This window comes from Rhinolophus sinicus, linkage group LG09 (genome assembly GCF_036562045.2).
Source record: "Rhinolophus sinicus isolate RSC01 linkage group LG09, ASM3656204v1, whole genome shotgun sequence".
Taxonomy (NCBI): Eukaryota; Metazoa; Chordata; class Mammalia; order Chiroptera; family Rhinolophidae; genus Rhinolophus; species Rhinolophus sinicus.
In genome coordinates, this window is record NC_133758.1 from 58,599,618 (window position 1) to 58,618,839 (window position 19,222).

The window sequence follows — 19,222 nt, forward strand, 5'->3', positions numbered from 1 at the left end:
TTTCTAGCTCCTGACGTTCCAGATTTCTATTCCAACGAGAGACTCCTCTGGACCATTCCTCATGTCTGTGGACCACTGTTTCTCCATCAAAGGCCAGGGCACTGTGATGACAGGGACCATCCTCTCAGGCTCCATCAGCCTCGGCGACAGTGTGGAGATTCCTGCCCTCAAGGTCAGTCTTACTGTGTCCTTTCTTTTGCCCCTTCTCTCTAGTGGCAAGGAAGGGGGATAGTCCCTTTGTCTTTACCTGCTAAACCTGCTGTGCCCGCTCCCTGGGACTGACCAGTTGGCTCTGCTCTGCTCCATCTATTCTTCTGCCCTGCCTGGATTCTAGAACTACGACTCCTCTAATTCTCATACAACACCCATGTATTGGGTCTGCCACGATGAGCCTCCCAAGTAGGTGTCCTTTATAGATAATGAAACTGAGGCTCCAGATGGTGCAGTGGTCTCAGGACAATGTGGTCAACAAGTGAGGTGCTGGGTGTAAACCCCCCTTGCTACAAGTTCCCTGTGTCAGAGTGGCAAGTATATATGGATTGATTTCTGGGTACCTTTTGCTTAGTCACAAAAATTTCAAATTAAACACAATTAGCATCTTGTGTTGCTGAATCATACAATCTGGAAGACATCTAGATGCATTTCAGATACCATGTCATCCCTCAGGAGATCTGTGAGAAGAATGGACAGCTGGGTATCTCCCCATCACCCCCACCTTCTGGTAACTTTCTGGCCTAGCTCCAACTTAAAAGGTGTCCCATGGCCTCAATAGTTCCCTTCTTCATTGGGCTTTTCTTATGGTTTTAATTTACTGGAGAATTAAAACTTACAGTCTCCCCTACTACCCTTCTCCTTCAGAGGGAATAAAGGGTAGGGAACAAGGGCTAGTAAGAACTAAGAAGACCCTACCAGGCATTCGGGCACCAGGGCAGTTGTCTAGTTTTCAGAGGAACACAGAGTACAGGGAAGTGGGGGCGTGCACTTGGCCCTCTGTACTCAACCAGAGACAGTGCCAGCTGTTGGATATACTCACAGCCCTAAGTGAATGAATTCAGTTTGCATGCTAACTGGGAATTCTCCCTGGAGGGCTGTGTTTATATAGATTCTAAGGTTGTCTGGCTCACTAGGTGTATTAGTCAGGGTCCTCCAGAGATACAGAACCAAAAGTATGTGTATGTGTATGTGTATGTATACAGAGAGAGAGATGTATTTTAAGGAAATGGCTCACATGATTGTGAGGCCAGGCAAGTCCAAAAGCTGCAGGGTGGACCAGCAAGACTTCTCTGGACACCCAGGGAACAGTTGGAATTTGAGTCTGAAGACTGTCAGTTGGCAGTTTACTCATCTTCCAGGGAAGGCAGTTTTTTTCTATTCAGGTCTCAGCTGATTGGATTGGGTTCACCATCACTATGGAGGGTTATCTGCTTATTCAGTCTACCCGTTTAAATGTTAATCTCATCCCAAAATACCCTCAGAGAAACATTCAGGATAATGCTTGACCAAGTATCTGGGTAAAGTGGCATAGCCAAGTTGATGCATAAAATTCACCGTCACACTAGGGCAGGGACGGCCAAGATTGCAGTGTCTGCTCTGAGCAAGGAAAAGGCAAGGGAGCACCTATGCCTTGTGTTGGCCCTTCCTGGTCTAGGATAGCCGGGGAAGACATAGAAAAGGGACATTTCAGGGGTGAGAGCAATGGCCAGGATTTCCCCAAGCAAAGGAAATCTCATGTTTAAAGCTCTCCCTCCACTGATTTTATAGTGGTGTGACTGTTGTGTCCCCCTGCAGGGCTGGGGGTATTAGGAAAGAGTCTTCTGACCTAGGCCTGAGGTTGGCTAGGTTCCAGGGCTCCCTGGCATGGCAGCAGGATTTGGAGGGTGAGGCCCTGCCCTTCTGAGTCCCTGACACTGTGGGTCATAGTCCATTCCTCCACTGGTTGTGGATTCTACTCTGCAGACCATTAGTCCTGGATAAAGACCACTAAATCCTTTTTGTGCCTGGGACTAAAAGTGCAAATCTTAAAAAATAAAGCACAAAATTGTGGAAATAAACTAAACTTATATTCACCAAAATTAAGATCATAATAGTGACTGTGTGTTAATTCTTAGCTGTGTTAATTCAGATGTTAAATTTCTTTCCATTCCCTGTGCTTCCTGAGGTAGACCCCTCATGGCTACCCAGATCCAGTATCCCTTCTGCCCTGAGAGAGGGCATGTCTGCAGCCTGGGAGAGTAGCTGGAAGTAGGAAGGAGGTGTCAGAAGATGGCTCCATGGGAGACAGACTTTGAATTGGGGGTGCCTGAGGCTCAACACGGAAGATAAGGTGTGTGATGACAGGATCAGTGACTGCAACGGTAGGACCAAGAGTTTGGGGAAGGGCTGAGGCAGAGCTAGTCGGCCATATTAAGCAGACAGAGATGTTTGAGTGGGGATGTGTTCTGCAGTCTTTGGCTACTCTTGTCCTTATAAAGCTGATGGAACTTGCCTATTAGGATCCCAGTTACTGATCTAGTACTTGGGTATGTGGAAGGTGCTTGGCAAACAAATTTAATGCTCCTCTTGCTTTGCGCACTTATTTCCTCCCAGCCTATTTTAACCCTGTTGATGTAGGTGGCTGTTTGATTTTCTGATTTACTACTCACGGAAAGCAGGACTTCTAAGCAATGAACTTGGATATTTGGTAAAGGAGGGTTCCACGCAAAGTGTGGAGGATGCAGCCTGGTTCTCCTTTGCTGCTTGTAGGAAATATGAAATGAAGGGAATGGATTGAAGAAGGAACTTTTAGCAATAAGGAACCAGCACTTGATTTGGGAGAGTCTTGGCCTGTCCAGATTCCAAAGGGTGCTACAGGTAGGACATTCTCCCTGAGAAACCATGCTCTGGTGAAAGGCTAAGGGCAAGGCTGGATAGCCTTTACTCTTCAAAGAGACAAGGTGTGTTACTCATGGATGTAATCAAACATTTCAGCAGAAGCCAGGAAGAGAGGTAGGCTTATTCAGGAAGGATCTGTGGAGAACACTCTTGTTTAATGGCATATGTCCCCTCACATACATGATAGACTTACAAAGTTTTAGAGAATGTTATTTGAGCAAAACACTGCCAGCCTGGACTGAAAGGGACAGAGACCTGAAGAAATGGGGAAGAAAAAAAAATACAGTTGGACTTCAGAGATTCCACAAGCAGGAAATGACTAAAACAACTACTCAGCAACAAACATGTGTTATCCTTCAAGAAAAAGAATGACTCCAAGGGCAGAGCTATGGATGCAAAGGCAGAGGCCAGAGAGGCAAGCCCAGAGGCAGGGGCCAGTGGAGACTGCATGAGCCCAGAGGGCAGAGGATCAAGCCACAGAGGGTCATTTTCAGGCCTGGAAACCTAATTGGATTTGCTTTGCTGATTTCAAACTTACTTGAGACCACTGACCTCTGTGTTCCTCCCATTTTTTCCCTATGCCTGTATTTTATTTTATTTTTTAAATTTTATCATGTATAATGTGCTCCTGTGTATAATACACACCCACATTTTGGTCCAAACTTTCACGGGGAAAAAATATTTCCTTTTAATTTTTTAATTCAAATTTTTATTTGTTTACATTTAGGTACTTGTTTTTTGTATTATAAAGGAATTTTAGCATTTATTTATTTATTTATTTATTTATTTATTTATTTATTTATTTTTAAAGATTTTATTGGGGAAGGGGAACAGGACTTTATTGGGGAACAGTGTGTACTTCCAGGCCTTTTTTTTTTTTTCCCCAAGACAAGTTGTTGTCCTTTCAATCTTAGTTGTGGAGGGCGCAGCTCACCTCCAGGTTTAGTTGCCGTTTTCACTAGTTGCAGAGGGCACAGCCCACCATCCCTTGTGGGACTCGAGAAGTTGAACCAGCAACCTTGTGGTTGAGAGCCCACTGGCCCATGTGGGAATCGAACCTGCAGCCTTTGGAGTTAGGAGCATGGAGCTCTAACCGCCTGAGCCACCGGGCTGGCCACTAGCATTTATTTTTTAACATATTATGGTACAAGAAATTTTATGTAACAAATAATTACAAAACACTAGAACAGATACAAGGTACAAGAAATGTTATGTACCGGTAACAAATTTACGATATTTACGCATCCTAGGAGGCCAAGAATTCTTTGTCATTGCATGTTCATCTTAAGTTCAACAAAACCGATTATCGTATTCCATGGTATTATTTCTCATGCGGATATTGTTATTGATGTCTAGAGTTACACTTTTAATTTATAAGCATAAGTAAAAGAATTAAAGACATTTATATGGAATTAGTACTACTCATGTATAATGAACATCCTTATTTTTCCCTCACAAATTTGGGCAAAAAAAGTGCACATTATACATGGCAAAATATGGTATTTTATTATTTTATTTTTTCAATTACAGTTGATATTCAATATTATTTTATGTTAGTTTCAGATGTACAGCATAGTGCTTAGACATTTATGTAATTGACGAAGTGATCCCCCCAGTATGTCCAGTACCCACCCGGCACCATACATATTTATTACAATGTTATTGACTATATTCCCTATGGTGTACTTTACATCCCTATGACTGTTTTGTAACTACCAATTTGTACTTCTTTTTTTTTTTCTTTTTAAATTAAATTTATTGGGGTGACAATTGTTAGTAAAATTACATAGATTTCAGGTGTACAATTCTGTATTACATCATCTATAAATCCCATTGTGTGTTCATCACCCAGAGTCAGTTCTCCTTCCATCACCATATATTCGATCCCCCTTACCCTCATCTCCCACCCCCCCCCCCTTACCCTCTGGCAACCACTAAACTATTGTCTGTGTCTTTGAGTTTCTGTTTCTCATTTGTTTGTCTTGTTCTTTTGTTGTTTTTGGTTTATATACCACATATCAGTGAAATCACATGGTTCTCTGCTTTTTCTGTCTGACTTGTTTCGCTCAGCATTACTCTCTCAAGATCCATCCATGTTGCCACAAATGTTCCTATATCATCTTTTCTTACTGCTGAATAGTATTCCATTGTGTATATATACCACACCTTCTTTATCCATTCATCTATCGAAGGACATTTTGGTTGTTTCCATGTCTTGGCCACCGTAAACAAAGCTGCAATGAACATTGGAGCACACGTGTCTTTATCTCTAAATGTTTTCAGATTTTTGGGTAGATACCCAGGAGAGGGATTGCTGGGTCATATGGCAATTCTATTCGTAATTCTTTGAGGAACCTCCACACTGCCTTCCATAACGGCTGCACCAGTCTGCATTCCACCAACAGTGTATGAGGGTTCCTTTTTCTCCACAGCCTCTCCAACATTTGTTACTATTTGTCTTGTTGATGATAGCCATTCTGACTGGGGTGAGGTGATATCTCATTGTGGTTTTGATTTGCATTTCTCTGATGATTAGTGATGTTGAGCATTTTTCATATGTCTATTTGCCATTTGTATGTCCTCTTTGGAGAAATGTCTCTTCAAGTCCTCTGCCCATTTTTCAATTGGGTTGTTTGTTTTTTTGTTGTTGAGTTGCATGAGTTCCTTGTATATTCTGGATACTAGCCCCTTATCGGAGGTACTGTTTGCAAAAATCTTCTCCCATTCAGTTGGTGGCCTCTTTATTTTGTCAATGGTTTCTTTTGCTGTGCAGAAGCTTTTAAGTTTCATATAGTCCCATTCGTTTATTTTAGCTTTTACTTCCATTGCCTTTGGAGTCAAGTTCATAAAATGCTCTTTGAACCCAAGGTCCATAAGTTTAGTACCTATGTTTTCTTCTATGCAGTTTATTGTGTCAGGTCTTATGCTTAAGTCTTTGATCCATTTTGAATTAACTTTGGTACATGGTGACAAATAGCAGTCCAGTTTCATTCTTTTGCACGTGGCTATCCAATTCTCCCAGCACCATTTATTGAAGAGGCTGTCTTTGCTCCATTGTATGTTTTTAGCTTCTTTGTCAAAAATTATCTGTCCATATTTATGTGGTTTTATTTCTGGGTTCTCAATTCTATTCCATTGGTCTATGTGTCTGTTTTTCTGCCAATACCATGCTGTTTTGATTATTGTAGCCCTGTAGTACAAGCCAAAGTCAGGAAGTGTGATACCTCCATTATTGTTCTTTTTCTTAAGATTGCTTTGGCTATTCGGGTCTTTTGTGGTTCCAAACAAATCTGATGATTTTTGTTCTATTTCTTTAAAATATGCCATTGGGATTTTGATGGGGATTGCATTGAATCTGTATATTGCTTTGGGTAATATGGCCATTTTAACTATGTTGATTCTTCCAATCCATGAGCACGGAATGTCTTTCCATTTCTTTGTGTCTTCTTCAATTTCTTTCAAAAATGTCTTATAGTTTTCAGCATATAGGTCTTTCACATCCTTGGTTAAGTTTATTCCTAGGTATTTTATTCTTTTTGCTGCAATTGCAAAAGGAATTGTTTTTGTATTTCTTTTTCTGAGATTTCATTGTTAGTATATAGGAAGGCAATGGACTTTTGTGCGTTGATTTTGTAGCCGCAACTTTACTGTATTCGTTGATTGTTTCTAATAGCTTTTTGGTGGAGTCTTTAGGGTTTTCTATATATAGCATCATGTCATCTGCAAAGAGTGATAATTTAACTTCTTCATTCCCAATTTGGATGCCTTTTATTTCTTTCTCTTGCCTGATTGCTCTGGCAAGGACTTCCAACACTATGTTGAAAAGCAGAGGTGATAGGGGACATCCCTGTCGTGTTCCTGAACGTAGAGCAAAGGGCTTCAGTTTTTCTCCATTAATTATGAGATTAGCAGAGGGCTTGTCATATATGGCCTTTATTATGTTAAGGTATTTTCCTTCTATACCCATTTTATTAAGTGTTTTAATCATAAATGGATGTTGTATCTTGTCAAATGCTTTTTCTGCATCAATTGATATAATCATATGATTTTTGTCCTTTATTTTGTTTATGTGATGTATCACATTGATGGATTTCGATAGCTTGAACCATCCTTGTGCCCCAGGGATGAACCCCACTTGGTCGTGATGAATAATCTTTTTAATGCATTGTTGTATTCGATTTGCTAGAATTTTATTTAGGATTTTTGCATCGGTATTCATCAGAGATATTGGTCTGTAGTTTTGTTTTTTTGTGCTGTCCTTACCAGGTTTTGGTATCAGGGTAATGTTGGCCTCATAAAATGAGTTAGGGAGTACTGTCTCTTCTTCAATTTTTTGGAAGAGTTTGTGCAGAATTGGTATTAGATCCTCTTTGAAGGTTTGGTAGAATTCACTAGTGAAGCCATCTGGTCCCGGACTTTTGCTTTTGGGAAGGTTTTGGATGACTGATTCAATTTCGTTACTGGTGATCGGTCTGTTTAGATTTTCCAGTTCTTCATGGTTCAGCCTTGGAAGGCTATATGTTTCTAAGAACTTGTCCATTTCTTCTAGGTTGTTGAATTTGGTGGCATATAGTCCTTCATAGTATTCTTGGATGATCCTTTGTATTTCTGTGGTGTCCGTGATAACTTCCCCTTTTACGTTTCTGATTTTGTTAATCAGTGTCTTCTCTCTTTTTATCTTAGTAAGTCTAGCCAAGGGTTTGTCAATTTTGTTAATCTTTTCAAAGAACCAGCTCTTTGTCACATTAATTTTTTCTATTGTCTTTTTGTTCTCTATTTCATTTAGTTCTGCTCTAATTTTTGTTATTTCCTTTCTTCTGCTGACCTTGGGTTTTACTTGTTCTTCTTTTTCTAGTTCTTTAAGGTGTAACATGAGGTTATTTATTTGGGAGTTTTCTTGTTTCTTGAGATAGGCCTGTAATGAGATAAATTTCCTCTTAAAACTGCTTTCGCTGCATCCCAAAAATTTTGGTAGGATGTATTTTCATTGTCATTTGTTTCTATGTATCTTTTGATCTCTCCTCTAATTTCTTCTTTGACCCAGTCCTTCTTTAAAAGTATGTTGTTTAATCTCCATGTATTTGTGTTTTTCCGCTTTCTTTTTACAGTTGATATCCAATTTCAAAGCCTTGTGATCAGAGAATATGCATGGTATGATTTCAATCTTCTTAAATTTGTTGAGACTGATTTTATGTCCCAATATATGGTCTATCCTTGAGAATGTTCCATGTACACTAGAAAAGAATGTATAGTCTGATGTTTTAGGATGAAGTGCTCTATAAATGTCAATTATGTCCATTTCATCTAATGTGTCATTTAGGGCTACTATTTCGTTATTTATTTTCTGTTTGGATGATCTATCCATAGCTGTCAATGATGTATTTAAGTCCCCTAGTATAATTGTGTTTTGGTCAATTTCTCCCTTTAGTTCTGTTAGTAGTTGCTTGGTGTATTTCGGTGCTCCCTGATTGGGGGCATAAATATTGATGACTGTTATGTCTTCTTGTTGTACAGTCCCTTCACCATTATGAAATGTCCATCTTTGTCTCTTGTTATCTTTTTCACCTTGAAGTCTGTTTCATCTGATATCATTATGGCTACACCTGATTTTCTCTGGGTACCATTTGCTTGGAGTGTCAATTTCCACCCTTTCACTTTGAGTCTATGCTTGTCCTTGTAGCTGAGATGTGTCTCTTGGAGACAGCATATGGTTGGGTTTAGTTTTTGATCCAATCTGCTACTCTGTGCCTTTTTATTGGTGAGTTCAGTCCATTTACATTTAGGGTGATTATTGATATGTGAGGATTTCCTGTCATTCTATCTTTAGTTTTCTGGTAAGGCTGTGTCTCCATTGTTTCTTTGCCTTTTGTTGTTGTCTATTATTTCTGTGTGGTGGTATTCTATGATGTTTCCTCTGTTTCTTCTTTTATTTCAGTATATATTTCAGTTCTGGATTTATTTTGAGTGGTTACCCTTAAGTTTATGTAAAAGAAAGTTTGATATTTAGAGTATTCCATTTTCTTCAGCACGCTTACTTTCTCCATTCCCATATTCCGTTCAGGCCTTTACTCTCCCCCTTTTTATGTTTTGGTTGCCACAAATTGTCCCTGTTGATGGTGGTCGAATAGCCTCCTTTAGTATTTCTTGTAGTGCAGGTCGTGTATTAGAAAATTCCTCAGCTTCTGTATGTCTGGAAAGGTCTTTATTCCTCCTTCATATCTAAAGGATATCTTTGCTGGATATATTATTCTTGGCTCATGATTTCTCTCTTTCAATAGTTTGAATATTTGGTTCCACTCCTCCTGGCTTGTAGAGTTTCTGCTGAAAAATCTGATGATAATCTAATGGGCTTTCCTTTGTAAGTTACCGCTTTCTTTTCCCTGGCTGCCTTGAGGATTCTTTCTTTGTCGTTGATTTTAGACAGCTTCAATACAATGTGCCTTGGAGAAGGCCTGTTGGGATTGAGGTAACTAGGTGTTCTATTTGCTTCTTGGATTCGAGGGTCCAGTTCTGTCCACAAATTTGGGAAGTTCTCATCGACAATTTGTTTGAATATATTCTCTGTTCCCTTCTCCTTCTGGTATGCCCATTATTCTTATATTGCTCTTTCTGATGGAGTCAGAAAGTTCTTGTAGAGTTCTTTCATTTCTTTTAAGTCTCAAGTCTCTTTCTTCTTCTATCTGTGTCATTTCCAGGTTTTTGTCTTCGATGTCACTGATTCTTTCCTCCATCTGGTCAACTCTACTACCTAAGCTGGTTATTTCATTCTTAATTTCTTCTATTGAGTTCTTAATCTCCAGAAATTCTATTTGGTTCTTTTTTAAAATTTCAATCTCATAAAATGCTCATGCTGTTCTTTGATTGAGTTTCTGAGTTCCTTTAACTGCCTATCTGTGTTTTCTTGTATCTCGTTGATTTTTTTCAGAACTGCAATCTTGAATTCTCTGTCATTTAAGTCACATATTTCTGTATCTTTAAGTGCCTTCTCTGGAGATTTTTCACTTTCTTTCTGAGCTATCTTGTTGCCTTGGTTATTCATGGCGATTACTGGTTTACTATTTCTTTTCCTAGACATCTACAAGAGTGACTTCTGATAGAAAGCGGTCTTTCTTTTGTTTGTCAATACTTGTTGGTAGAATGTTTTATTATTTCTCCAACTGCAACTTATTTTTCTTCTCCCCCAAGGTAGTGCTATGTTTTCTCTGCACTATTCCAACTTCTCACACAATGGGGGGATTCCCTGGGAGACAGGCTTCTCCTCTGTTAATAGTTCGTCTAGGTCACAGGGCACAGTGTCCCAGTGGGTATGCGGAGAGCTTCTGATGTTCCAAAGCTCTTCCAGCTCCTGATTCAGAGCCCGTATATTTCAGCAGTTTTGTTTACTCCTGCAGGGATCCGCCCAGATAGGTGGGGTCAGGGGCGGGGTGAGCTGTGAGAGGTGGCCCAGAGCAATGGCGGCGACCACCACCACAGCCGATCCTGCTTCCACAGCTCTCTCCCCTTTGCCGGAACTACTTGGGCTGTGAATTTGTGTCTGCGGCCCACAGTTCTCAAAATAGCAAATTTTCTGTTGCTTTGATCTGACACTGCTACTGTTTCGCTTCTAGCACCGGGCAGGTGGTTGCGGGGCGAGCTCTGGGAGGGGAGGGAGGGGGCGGCTAGTCTCAGTGCCTAAGGCTCCGTTCTCTGCTCGCCAGTGCGGGCTTAAACCACCGTTTTCAGCCTCTTTCCCTCAGTCTTTTCTCCGAGGTCTCTGCCGTGAGCGTTGGGTTCAGCCGTGTTATATGTTGTCCCCTCAGCCCTGTGGAGCCCTGGCGGAGCCCTAGCAGTCCGAGTTCCTCCTTCACTGGCACCTGCAGTAGTTTCGGGAAGCAGCGAGCTCGGCACACTGAGCTGGGTCTGCGTTATGCGCCCGCGCGGCTCCGTCTCCGCGCACTTGTCCCTTCCCTCCTCCCTCCACTCGCGCGAATCTCCCACCTGTAGGTGATTTCAGTCGGTAGTGGGCCTCTTTGTCTTGCCTGTCTGCTGTGCAGGGAGTCCTTTGTGGAGTTATTGTTGTCCGATTCTTTGTAAATTCCAGGGGAGCTTTACAGAGGCTCACCTCACTCCGCCATTTTTCCGGAAGTCCAATTTGTACTTCTTAATCCCCTTCCCTTTTTCACCCAGCCCCCAACCCTGCTCCCATCTGCCAACAATCATTTTGTTCTGTGTATTATGTGTCTGTTTCTGTTTGTTTATTTTGTTTTTTAGATTTCACATGTAAGTGAGATCATACGGTATTTATTTTTCTCTGTCTGACTTATTTCATTTAGCATAAAACCCTCTGAGTCCCATCCATGTCACAAATGGTAAGATTTCATTCTTTTTTATGACCGAGTAATATTCTATTATATACATATATGTACCACTTCTTCTTTATTCATTCGTCTATTGTAGACACTTAGATTGCTTCAATGTCTTGGCTATTGTAAATAATGCTGTACTGAACATAAAGGTGCATATATCATTTCAAGTTAGTGTTGTGGGTTTTCAGATAAATGCCCAGAAGTAGAATTGCTGGGTCATATGGTAATTCTATTTTTAATTTATTGAGGAACCTCCTTACTGTTTTCCATTGTGCCTGCAGCAATTTGCAGCCCCACCAACAGCACACGAGGGTACCCTTTTCTCCACATCCTCTCCAACACTTGTTGTTTGTTGATTTTTTTTTTTTGATGATTGCCATTCTGACAGCTGTGAGGTGATATCTCATTATAGTTTTAATTTGCATTTCTGTGATGATTAATGACATTGAGGATCCTTTCATATGTCTATTGGTCATCTGTATGTCCTCTTTGGAGAAATGTCTATTCAGGTCCTCTGCCCATTTTTAAATTGGATTGTTTGTTTTGTTGGTGTTAAGTTGTATGAGGTTTTTTTGTTTGTGTGTTTTTTTAAATCAATTTTGAATATTAACCCTTATTGGAGGTATCACTGGCATTGACTATCTTCCCTTATTCAGTAGGTTGTGTTTTCATTTTGTTGATAGTTTGTTTTGCTCTGCAAAAACCTTAGTTTGATGTAGTCCCATTTGTTTAGTTTTTCTTTTGTTTCCCTTGCCCAAGGAGATATATCTGGATAAATGTTACCAATAGCAGTGTCAGAGAGTTTACTGCCTATGTTTTCTTTTAGGAGTTTTATGGTTATGGGTCTTACATTTAAATCTTTAATCCATTTTGAGTTTATTCTTGCATATGGTGTAAGAAGGTGGTCTAGTTTCATTTTTTTTTACATGTATCTGTCCAGCTTTCCCAGCACCATTTATTGAACAGATTGTTTTTACCCCACTGTATATTCTTGCCTCCTTTGTCATAGATTAATTAATTAACCATGTAAGCGTGGGTTCATTTCTGAGCTATGTCATTGATCATTCCATTGATTTCTTTGCCTGTGCCTATTTCTTTGCCTGTGCCTTTTGGTCTGAAGTGGGTCTCTTGTAGACAGCATATGTATAAGTCTTGTTTTCTTATCCATTCAGCTACCCTTTCTCTTTAGATTGGAGCATTTAATCCACTTATATTTAAAGTGACTATTTTATCTTCATATTTTTGAGTTTTTTTCCCCCTTTGTCTTCTTAAAGAAGATCCTTTAACATTTTTTGTAATACTGGTTTGGTGGTGATGAACTTCTTTTGCTTTTTCTGGTCTGGGAAGCTCTATCTCTCCTTTAATTTTAAACGATAGCCTTGCAGGGTAGAGTAGTCTTGGTTGTAAATCCTTGCTTTTCGTCACTTTGAATATTTCATGCCAATTTCTTCTAGCCTGCAAAGTTTCTATTGAGAAATCAGCTGACATTCTTATGGCAGTTTCCCTGTGGGTAACTAACTACTTTTCTCTTGCTACTTTTAAGATTCTTTCTATGTGTTTAACCTTTGGCATTTTAATTATGATGTGTCTTGGTGTAGGCCTCTTTGGGTTAATCTTGTTTGGGACTCTGTGCTTTCAGGGCTTGTATGTCCATTTCCTTCGCCAGTTTGGGGAAATTTTCCATCGTTATTTCTTCAAAGAGGTACCTCTATGATGTGAATGTTGGCACACTTGATGTTGTCCCAGAGCTTTCTTAAACTGTGCTAATTTAAAAAAAATTTTTTTTGGGTGGCCAGTTAACTCAGTTGGTTAGAGCGTGGTGCTGATAACACCGAGGTTGCTGGTTCGATCCCTGCATGGGCCACTGTGAACTGTACCCTCCTTAAATTTTTTTTTTCTTTTTTCTCTTCTTATTGGGTGTTTCCTGCTACCTTGTCTTCCAAGTTACTGACTCGATCCTCCTGTTCATCTAATCTGCTGTTCATTCCTTCTAGTTTATTCTTCATTTCAGTTATTATAGTCTTAATTTCTGACTGGTTCTTTTTTATGGTTTCTATGTCTTTTTTTTTTTTTTTTTGCCCCTGTCCACCCAGTTTTTAAGCCATTGTTTCTCAGTCTAGTTGTAGGGCGCAGCTCCCTGGCCCATGCTGGTATTATGAACCTTCTGCTCCACCCGGCTGAGTTAGTTGGTCGCCGGTTGTTGGTCAGCTGCTCACAGCAGCTCTCGTCAGCTGCCGGCCGCTCATGATGGCTGCCGGCCACTCAAGCCGACTGCCGGCCACACGCTTGCTGCCTGCCACTCATGGCTGCCTGCCAGTGTGGCCACCGGCTGCTCGCGGTAGCATAGGTCAGCACACAGCAGCCCACAGCAACACATAGCAGCCCACAGCAGCTCGCAGCAGCTCACACAGTCCTCCAGCTATTCACGGCAACCCAGCTCCAGAGAGAGCCGTTGTTCAGTCTCAGCTGTAGAGGGTGCAGCTCACTGGCCCATGTGGGACTTGAACCAGTGGCCTTCAGCGTTAGGAGCATGGAGCTCCAACCTCCTGAGCCACCAGGGCACTCCTCTATGTCTTATTTTCTGTTTAGTATCTCTTTGTTGAAGTTTTCACTAAGTTCCTTGAGCATCCTTGCAAGCAGTGTTTTGAACTCCGTACCTGGTAGATTGCCTGCCTCTATTTTGCTTTGTTCATTTTCTGATGTTTTCTCCTGTACTTTCATTTGGTACATGTTTCTTTGTCTCCTCATTTTGGCTGCCTCTCTGTGTTTGTTTCTGTGTATTAGACAGAGCTACTATGTCTCTCAGTCTTGGCATGGTGGCCTTATGTAGTAGGTGTCCTATGGGGCCCAGTCTCCCTGAACACCTCAGCTGGTTGCTCTAGGAGTGTCCCTTGTATGTGTTGTTTGTGCCCTATTGTAGTTGAGCTGTGATTGCTGTTGGCATGTCAGTGGATGGTACTGACCCTCAGGCTGACTCGCTGTGAGGATTGGCCATGACCACAGTGTATGAGCTGCTATACCATGTGTGACCCCCTGGATCAGGATTTTCCCCAGTAGACTCTGGTGCCTGCCAAGACCACTCTTTTGGTGTGCCACTTGTGGGGCTAATTGGATGGTGATCTGTTGTGGTCTTAAGCTGCCCACTGCATGTGTTGGTTCTGGGGCCTCTTGGGGGTGGACTGCAGTGCAGGCCAAGGTCAGGTGCTGCCTGTTACCAGCCCAGGGCTACCTGGTAGGAACTACAAAGTGATCTGTAGTTGGTTGCTGCCTGTACTGGACCTGGAGGCACATGGAAGAGCCACAGTGCTAACCATGGCTGGCTGTTACTAGGACCAGACCTGGGGCTGCTTAACAAAAATCCCAGGGTACCCTGAACCCGGCTGCCTCCAGCCAGCTGCCCATCAGTCTCAGCTAGCTGAAAGAGCCTTGAGGGGTACACAAGTTGAATGAGGTGGTGTCTCAGGGTATTACCAGGGTGTGGTGAGTGGTGTTCACCAGGTTAATTCAGATTCAGATTTGGCCACAGTACTGAGACTGGAGCTACTCAGCAAAAGGCATGGCACACTGAAGCCATTCACTGCCTGCCTGGGCCCCATGAACTCCTGAGAGTTCTCCACGAAAGACTGCAGTGCTAGCGAAGGCCAGCTGCCCACCACTGAAAGAGCCTCTGGTGGTGCTGGAATTGGTTGAGACGGCCCCAGGGAGTCACCAGGGTAGGGCGAGAAGAGTTTATCAAGCCAATGCAGATTCAGATTTGACTGCGTGTGTCTGGGGAGGGCTGCACACAGGAGAGATGGCAGCCATGTGCCAGCTCTGTGGGAAGACAGCTCAGCACAGGGACAATGTTGGCTGTCCCTCGAACCCTCGCCCTGAAGCCACACAACTCAGTTTCTTTCTGTATGTCTCTGGCGCCTCCTCAGCCACTGTCCCTCCACCAGAGTCTAGAGCGTGTGCCTGCACGGAGTGAGTCTGTGGTAGCCCTTTAAGGGCATGCTTGGGTTTCTAGCAGCCATCTGTCTTACCCAGGTGGACAGAATACCCGCTGATTTTCAGAGCCATATATTGGGGGCTCCTCTTCCCAATACTTGTGCTCCGGACTTGGGAGCCCAGTGTGAGTCTGGGACCTCGCACTCCTTAGGGGGAACTTCTGCACCTGAGATTCCTTCCGATTCTCAACCACCACACATATATGTGAGGCCAGCTTGTGCAACGTCTCCACCCCTCCTACGAGTCTCTACTTGGCTTCTTCTTTTTATCCCTGGTTGTAGGACTTCTGTTCAGCTAGTCTTCAGATGGTCATCCAGCATGATTTTTCTATAATTTAGTTGTAATTTTGATGTGGTTATGGGAAGAGGCAAGCATAGCATTTACCTACTCTGCCATCTTGACTGGAATTCCCCTCCCTATGCCTGCATTTTAAAAGCAGTTAACTTATTTTCTAGTTTCACAGGTCCACAGATGCAGAGGCATTTTGCACCCAAGATGGATCATTCCAGTATCACCTATGACTAGTCAGGTGACTTAGATGATGAGATTTTTGAGATATTTGGATAAGATTTTGGATTTAGAGTTAATACAGTAATGGGGTGAGAATTTGGGAATGTTGGGGTGGGGTAAAAGTATTTTTGCACATGAGATGGATGTTAAGTTTTGGGGATCAGAGGGTGGACTATTGTGGGTTGAATTTGTCACCCCCAAAAGACATGTATACCCAGAATCTCATAATATGACCTCATTTGGAATAATAATCTTTGCAGATGTAATTTATGTAAGGATCTCAAGATGGATCATCAAGATGGATTAGGATGGGCTCTTTATTCAATGATAAATGTTCAGTGATCCAGAGATTCACAGCGAGAGTGCATATGAAGCCGGAGGCCGAGACTGGAGTTATGCAGTCCCTGGGCAAGGAATGCCAATGGTTGCCCATAGCTACCAGAAACTATTAGAAAGTTGTGGAAGGGATTCTTTCTCAGAGACTCAAGAGGGAACCAGTCCTGTTGACACATTGATTTTGGACTTGTAGACACCATAAATGTGACACCAAATTTCTTTTGCTTCAAGCTACCACATTTGTGGTAATTTGTTATGGCAGCACTAGGAAACCAATACAGATTTTGGATGGAAAGTACTGAAGTCCGAAAAAGACTTAAGTCCTTTATAATTTTGGGCAGGTCCCTGAACTCCCCTGAGCTTGGATTATCTGGTGAAGAATGGCAGCCCCCAGCTCACCCTCTGGGGTTGCTGTGAGAGTCACATGAGCTGATTACATATTAGCATTGACATGCTTCACAAGTTAATGGTAGAGTCAGAACCATTGCATACTGATGGCCAGCTCTGCTCATTTCTTCCTTTCCTGTGATTCCCATTCGACAGGTGAGAAAACCTAGACTCAGGAGGGTTAAGCAACTAGACAGCAGAGTTTGCGTTTGAAGTCAGCTATCCAACTACAAAGACCAGGCTCTGTCCACTGTACCTGCTGTCCCTGGAGCCCCCAAGGAAAACCTAGAGCCAGTGGTTTTTTTCCTCTCCTTTTGGGCAAAAGCCCCCTAACCTCCCTAGCAGCTTTGTAGGTGAGACGGTGCCCTGCTGAGGTCTCTCCCTGGTCTCAGAGCTCTTGAAGTTCAGAGCTCCTGAACTCCTCTCACCCCTGCCCTCCACTAATCATATTTGGCAGCCAGTGCCTGTCAGGGGACATTGCAGGGCAGGCTTTAAACTAGATGGCCCTCCTCCCAAACCCAGTGACATCCCTTTCAGATTTCACTAATCAACTTGGACACATCTGACCGCTTGAACTCCCTCAGAGGCAGGGCACAGCCATTCCAAATAAACAGTCACATTCCCCTCCTGGCCAGGGCTGGCCCGCCAGAGCCTGTTAGACCCTGGCCCCTGTTGCTGTTGCCCATGTTTGTTCCCAGCTGGGGCCCATTAGCTGATTCAGGGATTGCTGAGGAATAGGGAACGAAGGAGAAAAACCAAATCCCATTTAGGCCCCAGAATGGTGTAAATACCAGACATCCTGAGATTCACCGCCTCTCATCAGTTTCTTGGCTCTCTCGATCCTCAGCCTGAGAAATCCCTCTGGTAAGATTTGATCTTGGGACTTTAGGCTAGTGATGTTTCCAGTGATGACTGGCTATCAGGGTTGTAATGTCCAAAACTGTTAGAACCACAGACCATGGAGAAAGAGAGAGCAAGGAGAAAGAGAGATCTGGGATTTCAGAAGGGCCACAAGCAAGTTACTGTGCTTCTCTGTGTTTCACTAATTCCTTACAAACTTACAGACCCCTAAGTGCTGGCCAATGTCAAGGGCCTCCGGCAGAGGTGCCGAGGGGCGTGGTGCCGACTAGGTGATAGATGGCAAGTTCTTGACACATAAGAGGCTAATAATCTTGTTGTCTTTATTGTTGCCATTCACTATGACTTTCATGTGAAATTTCTGTTTTGGGTTCTAGAAGTAGTAAATGGCACAGTTCTTTCCTGTTTGTAAGGAAATAATTCTTTTCAGGGCTCCTCAGTGAGTTATTGAAATGGCAATATTCTTCTGTACAGCACCCCATGGTCTACCGTGACTCCACCTGGTTTTCCCCAGGCTAGTTTTTAACCCTCTTGATGTCAATGGCTGTATGATTTTCTGCTTTACTAGTCAGGGAAAGCAGAACTTGTAAGCAATGAACTTGGATATTTGGCTGAGATGGGCCTTGCCATCAGGCTCTTTCTCTCCTGCCAAGGGAGAATCGTTTGTATTCAGCCTCCCCTGGCTCCTACCGGGACCGCTGCCAGATCCCACGCCCATCCCTGCCTCTGGCGCCAGCCTCCCTAAGCCAGCCCCAGCCCACTCATGTCCACTCGTGTATCCCCCTCATCTCCCGGATAAATTTTGAAGTGCTTTGCATGGCCCAGAACACTTTTGTCACTACTCTGGCCTGTTTCTCATCCCAGAGCCACACAATATCACTCCTGCTCTCAGAGTATTAGGCAGGACTGGTCACAAGTGACAGAAACCCAACTTACACTGACTAACAAGATAGGGGGTTAATTGGTTCAGTTACTGAGAAGTTGGGGTTATGGGGGGCCCACGTACCTCCTTCCAGATGTGTTTTGTGTGGGCTACTCTTCGTGGCTTACTCCCCGCAGCTCAGGCTTCCCATTTTCTCCCTGACAAGTCCAGGCTGTAGTGGGCTATATCCTTGTGGTTAGCTCCCCGGAAGGTGGACCCAATAACTGGGGTTGCCCCTCCCTTGCCATTGACTGGTACCCAGTTCTGGCCAATGAGATGTGATGGGAGGTCTCCTGGGGGTAGGGGAGAGGTGTCCGCGCCTCTATGAAATTAACCAGGAAAAGACAGCCTTTCTTCTGCCACTGGACACTGAAGAGGGTAGAGACATGAGGCCTGGACTTAAGGGGGTAAGCAGCCCTCTTGTTACCATCCTGAGGGGGAGGTGAGAGGAAAGAGGGACATAACCCCAAAGCAGTGCTTTGGGGACAGAAGTTACATTTCCTTACTGTTCAGTCAGGCATGTCTCTTCCTTAGAATAGAAGGAAAAAGGCTTTCCCAGAGTTATCAACACAGTTATGGAATGGGATGCCCTTGGCCTGGCTGGACCAGGAGCTCATCCCTGTGCCAGGACAAGTGCCACACTCTGACTGGGCAAGCTGATCATATATCTGCCCCCAGACGTGGGTCTGGGGTTGGAAGGAATGATTCCCAGAGGAAGTTGGGATGCTAGTCTTAGAAAATAGATGTTGGGGAGGCAAAACTGAGGTGTCCAAGTTCTCAGTGGTTCTGTGTGTCCATGTCTTGGTAGCCTAGGCCCTGGACACAGGGGCTGAGCTTAAGTCCCTCCCCGTCACTTACTTGCTGGGGCACTTGTTGCACCTCCCAGAGCCTGTTCTCAGGTGAGCTACTTGTAAAGATTCGAGAACTTTCGTATAATGTGCTTGCCATGGGGCCTGCATGTGGGCACTGCTGTCTTTGTCTTTTTTTTTTTTTTTCAATCACATGC

At 43.1% G+C, this 19,222-nt stretch overlaps 1 protein-coding gene across 4 annotated transcripts in view; it reads left to right on the forward strand.

The window, feature by feature from the left end:
• Positions 1 to 19,222, forward strand: part of EEFSEC (eukaryotic elongation factor, selenocysteine-tRNA specific) — a 292,225-nt gene that overhangs the window by 139,761 nt on the left and 133,242 nt on the right. For all 4 annotated transcript variants that reach the window (XR_012498843.1, XM_074340481.1, XM_074340480.1 and 1 more), the window contains exon 4: positions 8 to 172. Coding sequence is in view for 3 of the 4 variants with exons in the window: in XM_074340481.1 (XP_074196582.1) it covers positions 8 to 172 (165 nt within the window). In the remaining variant the exon portion in view is untranslated. The remainder of the gene's footprint in view (positions 1 to 7; positions 173 to 19,222) is intronic.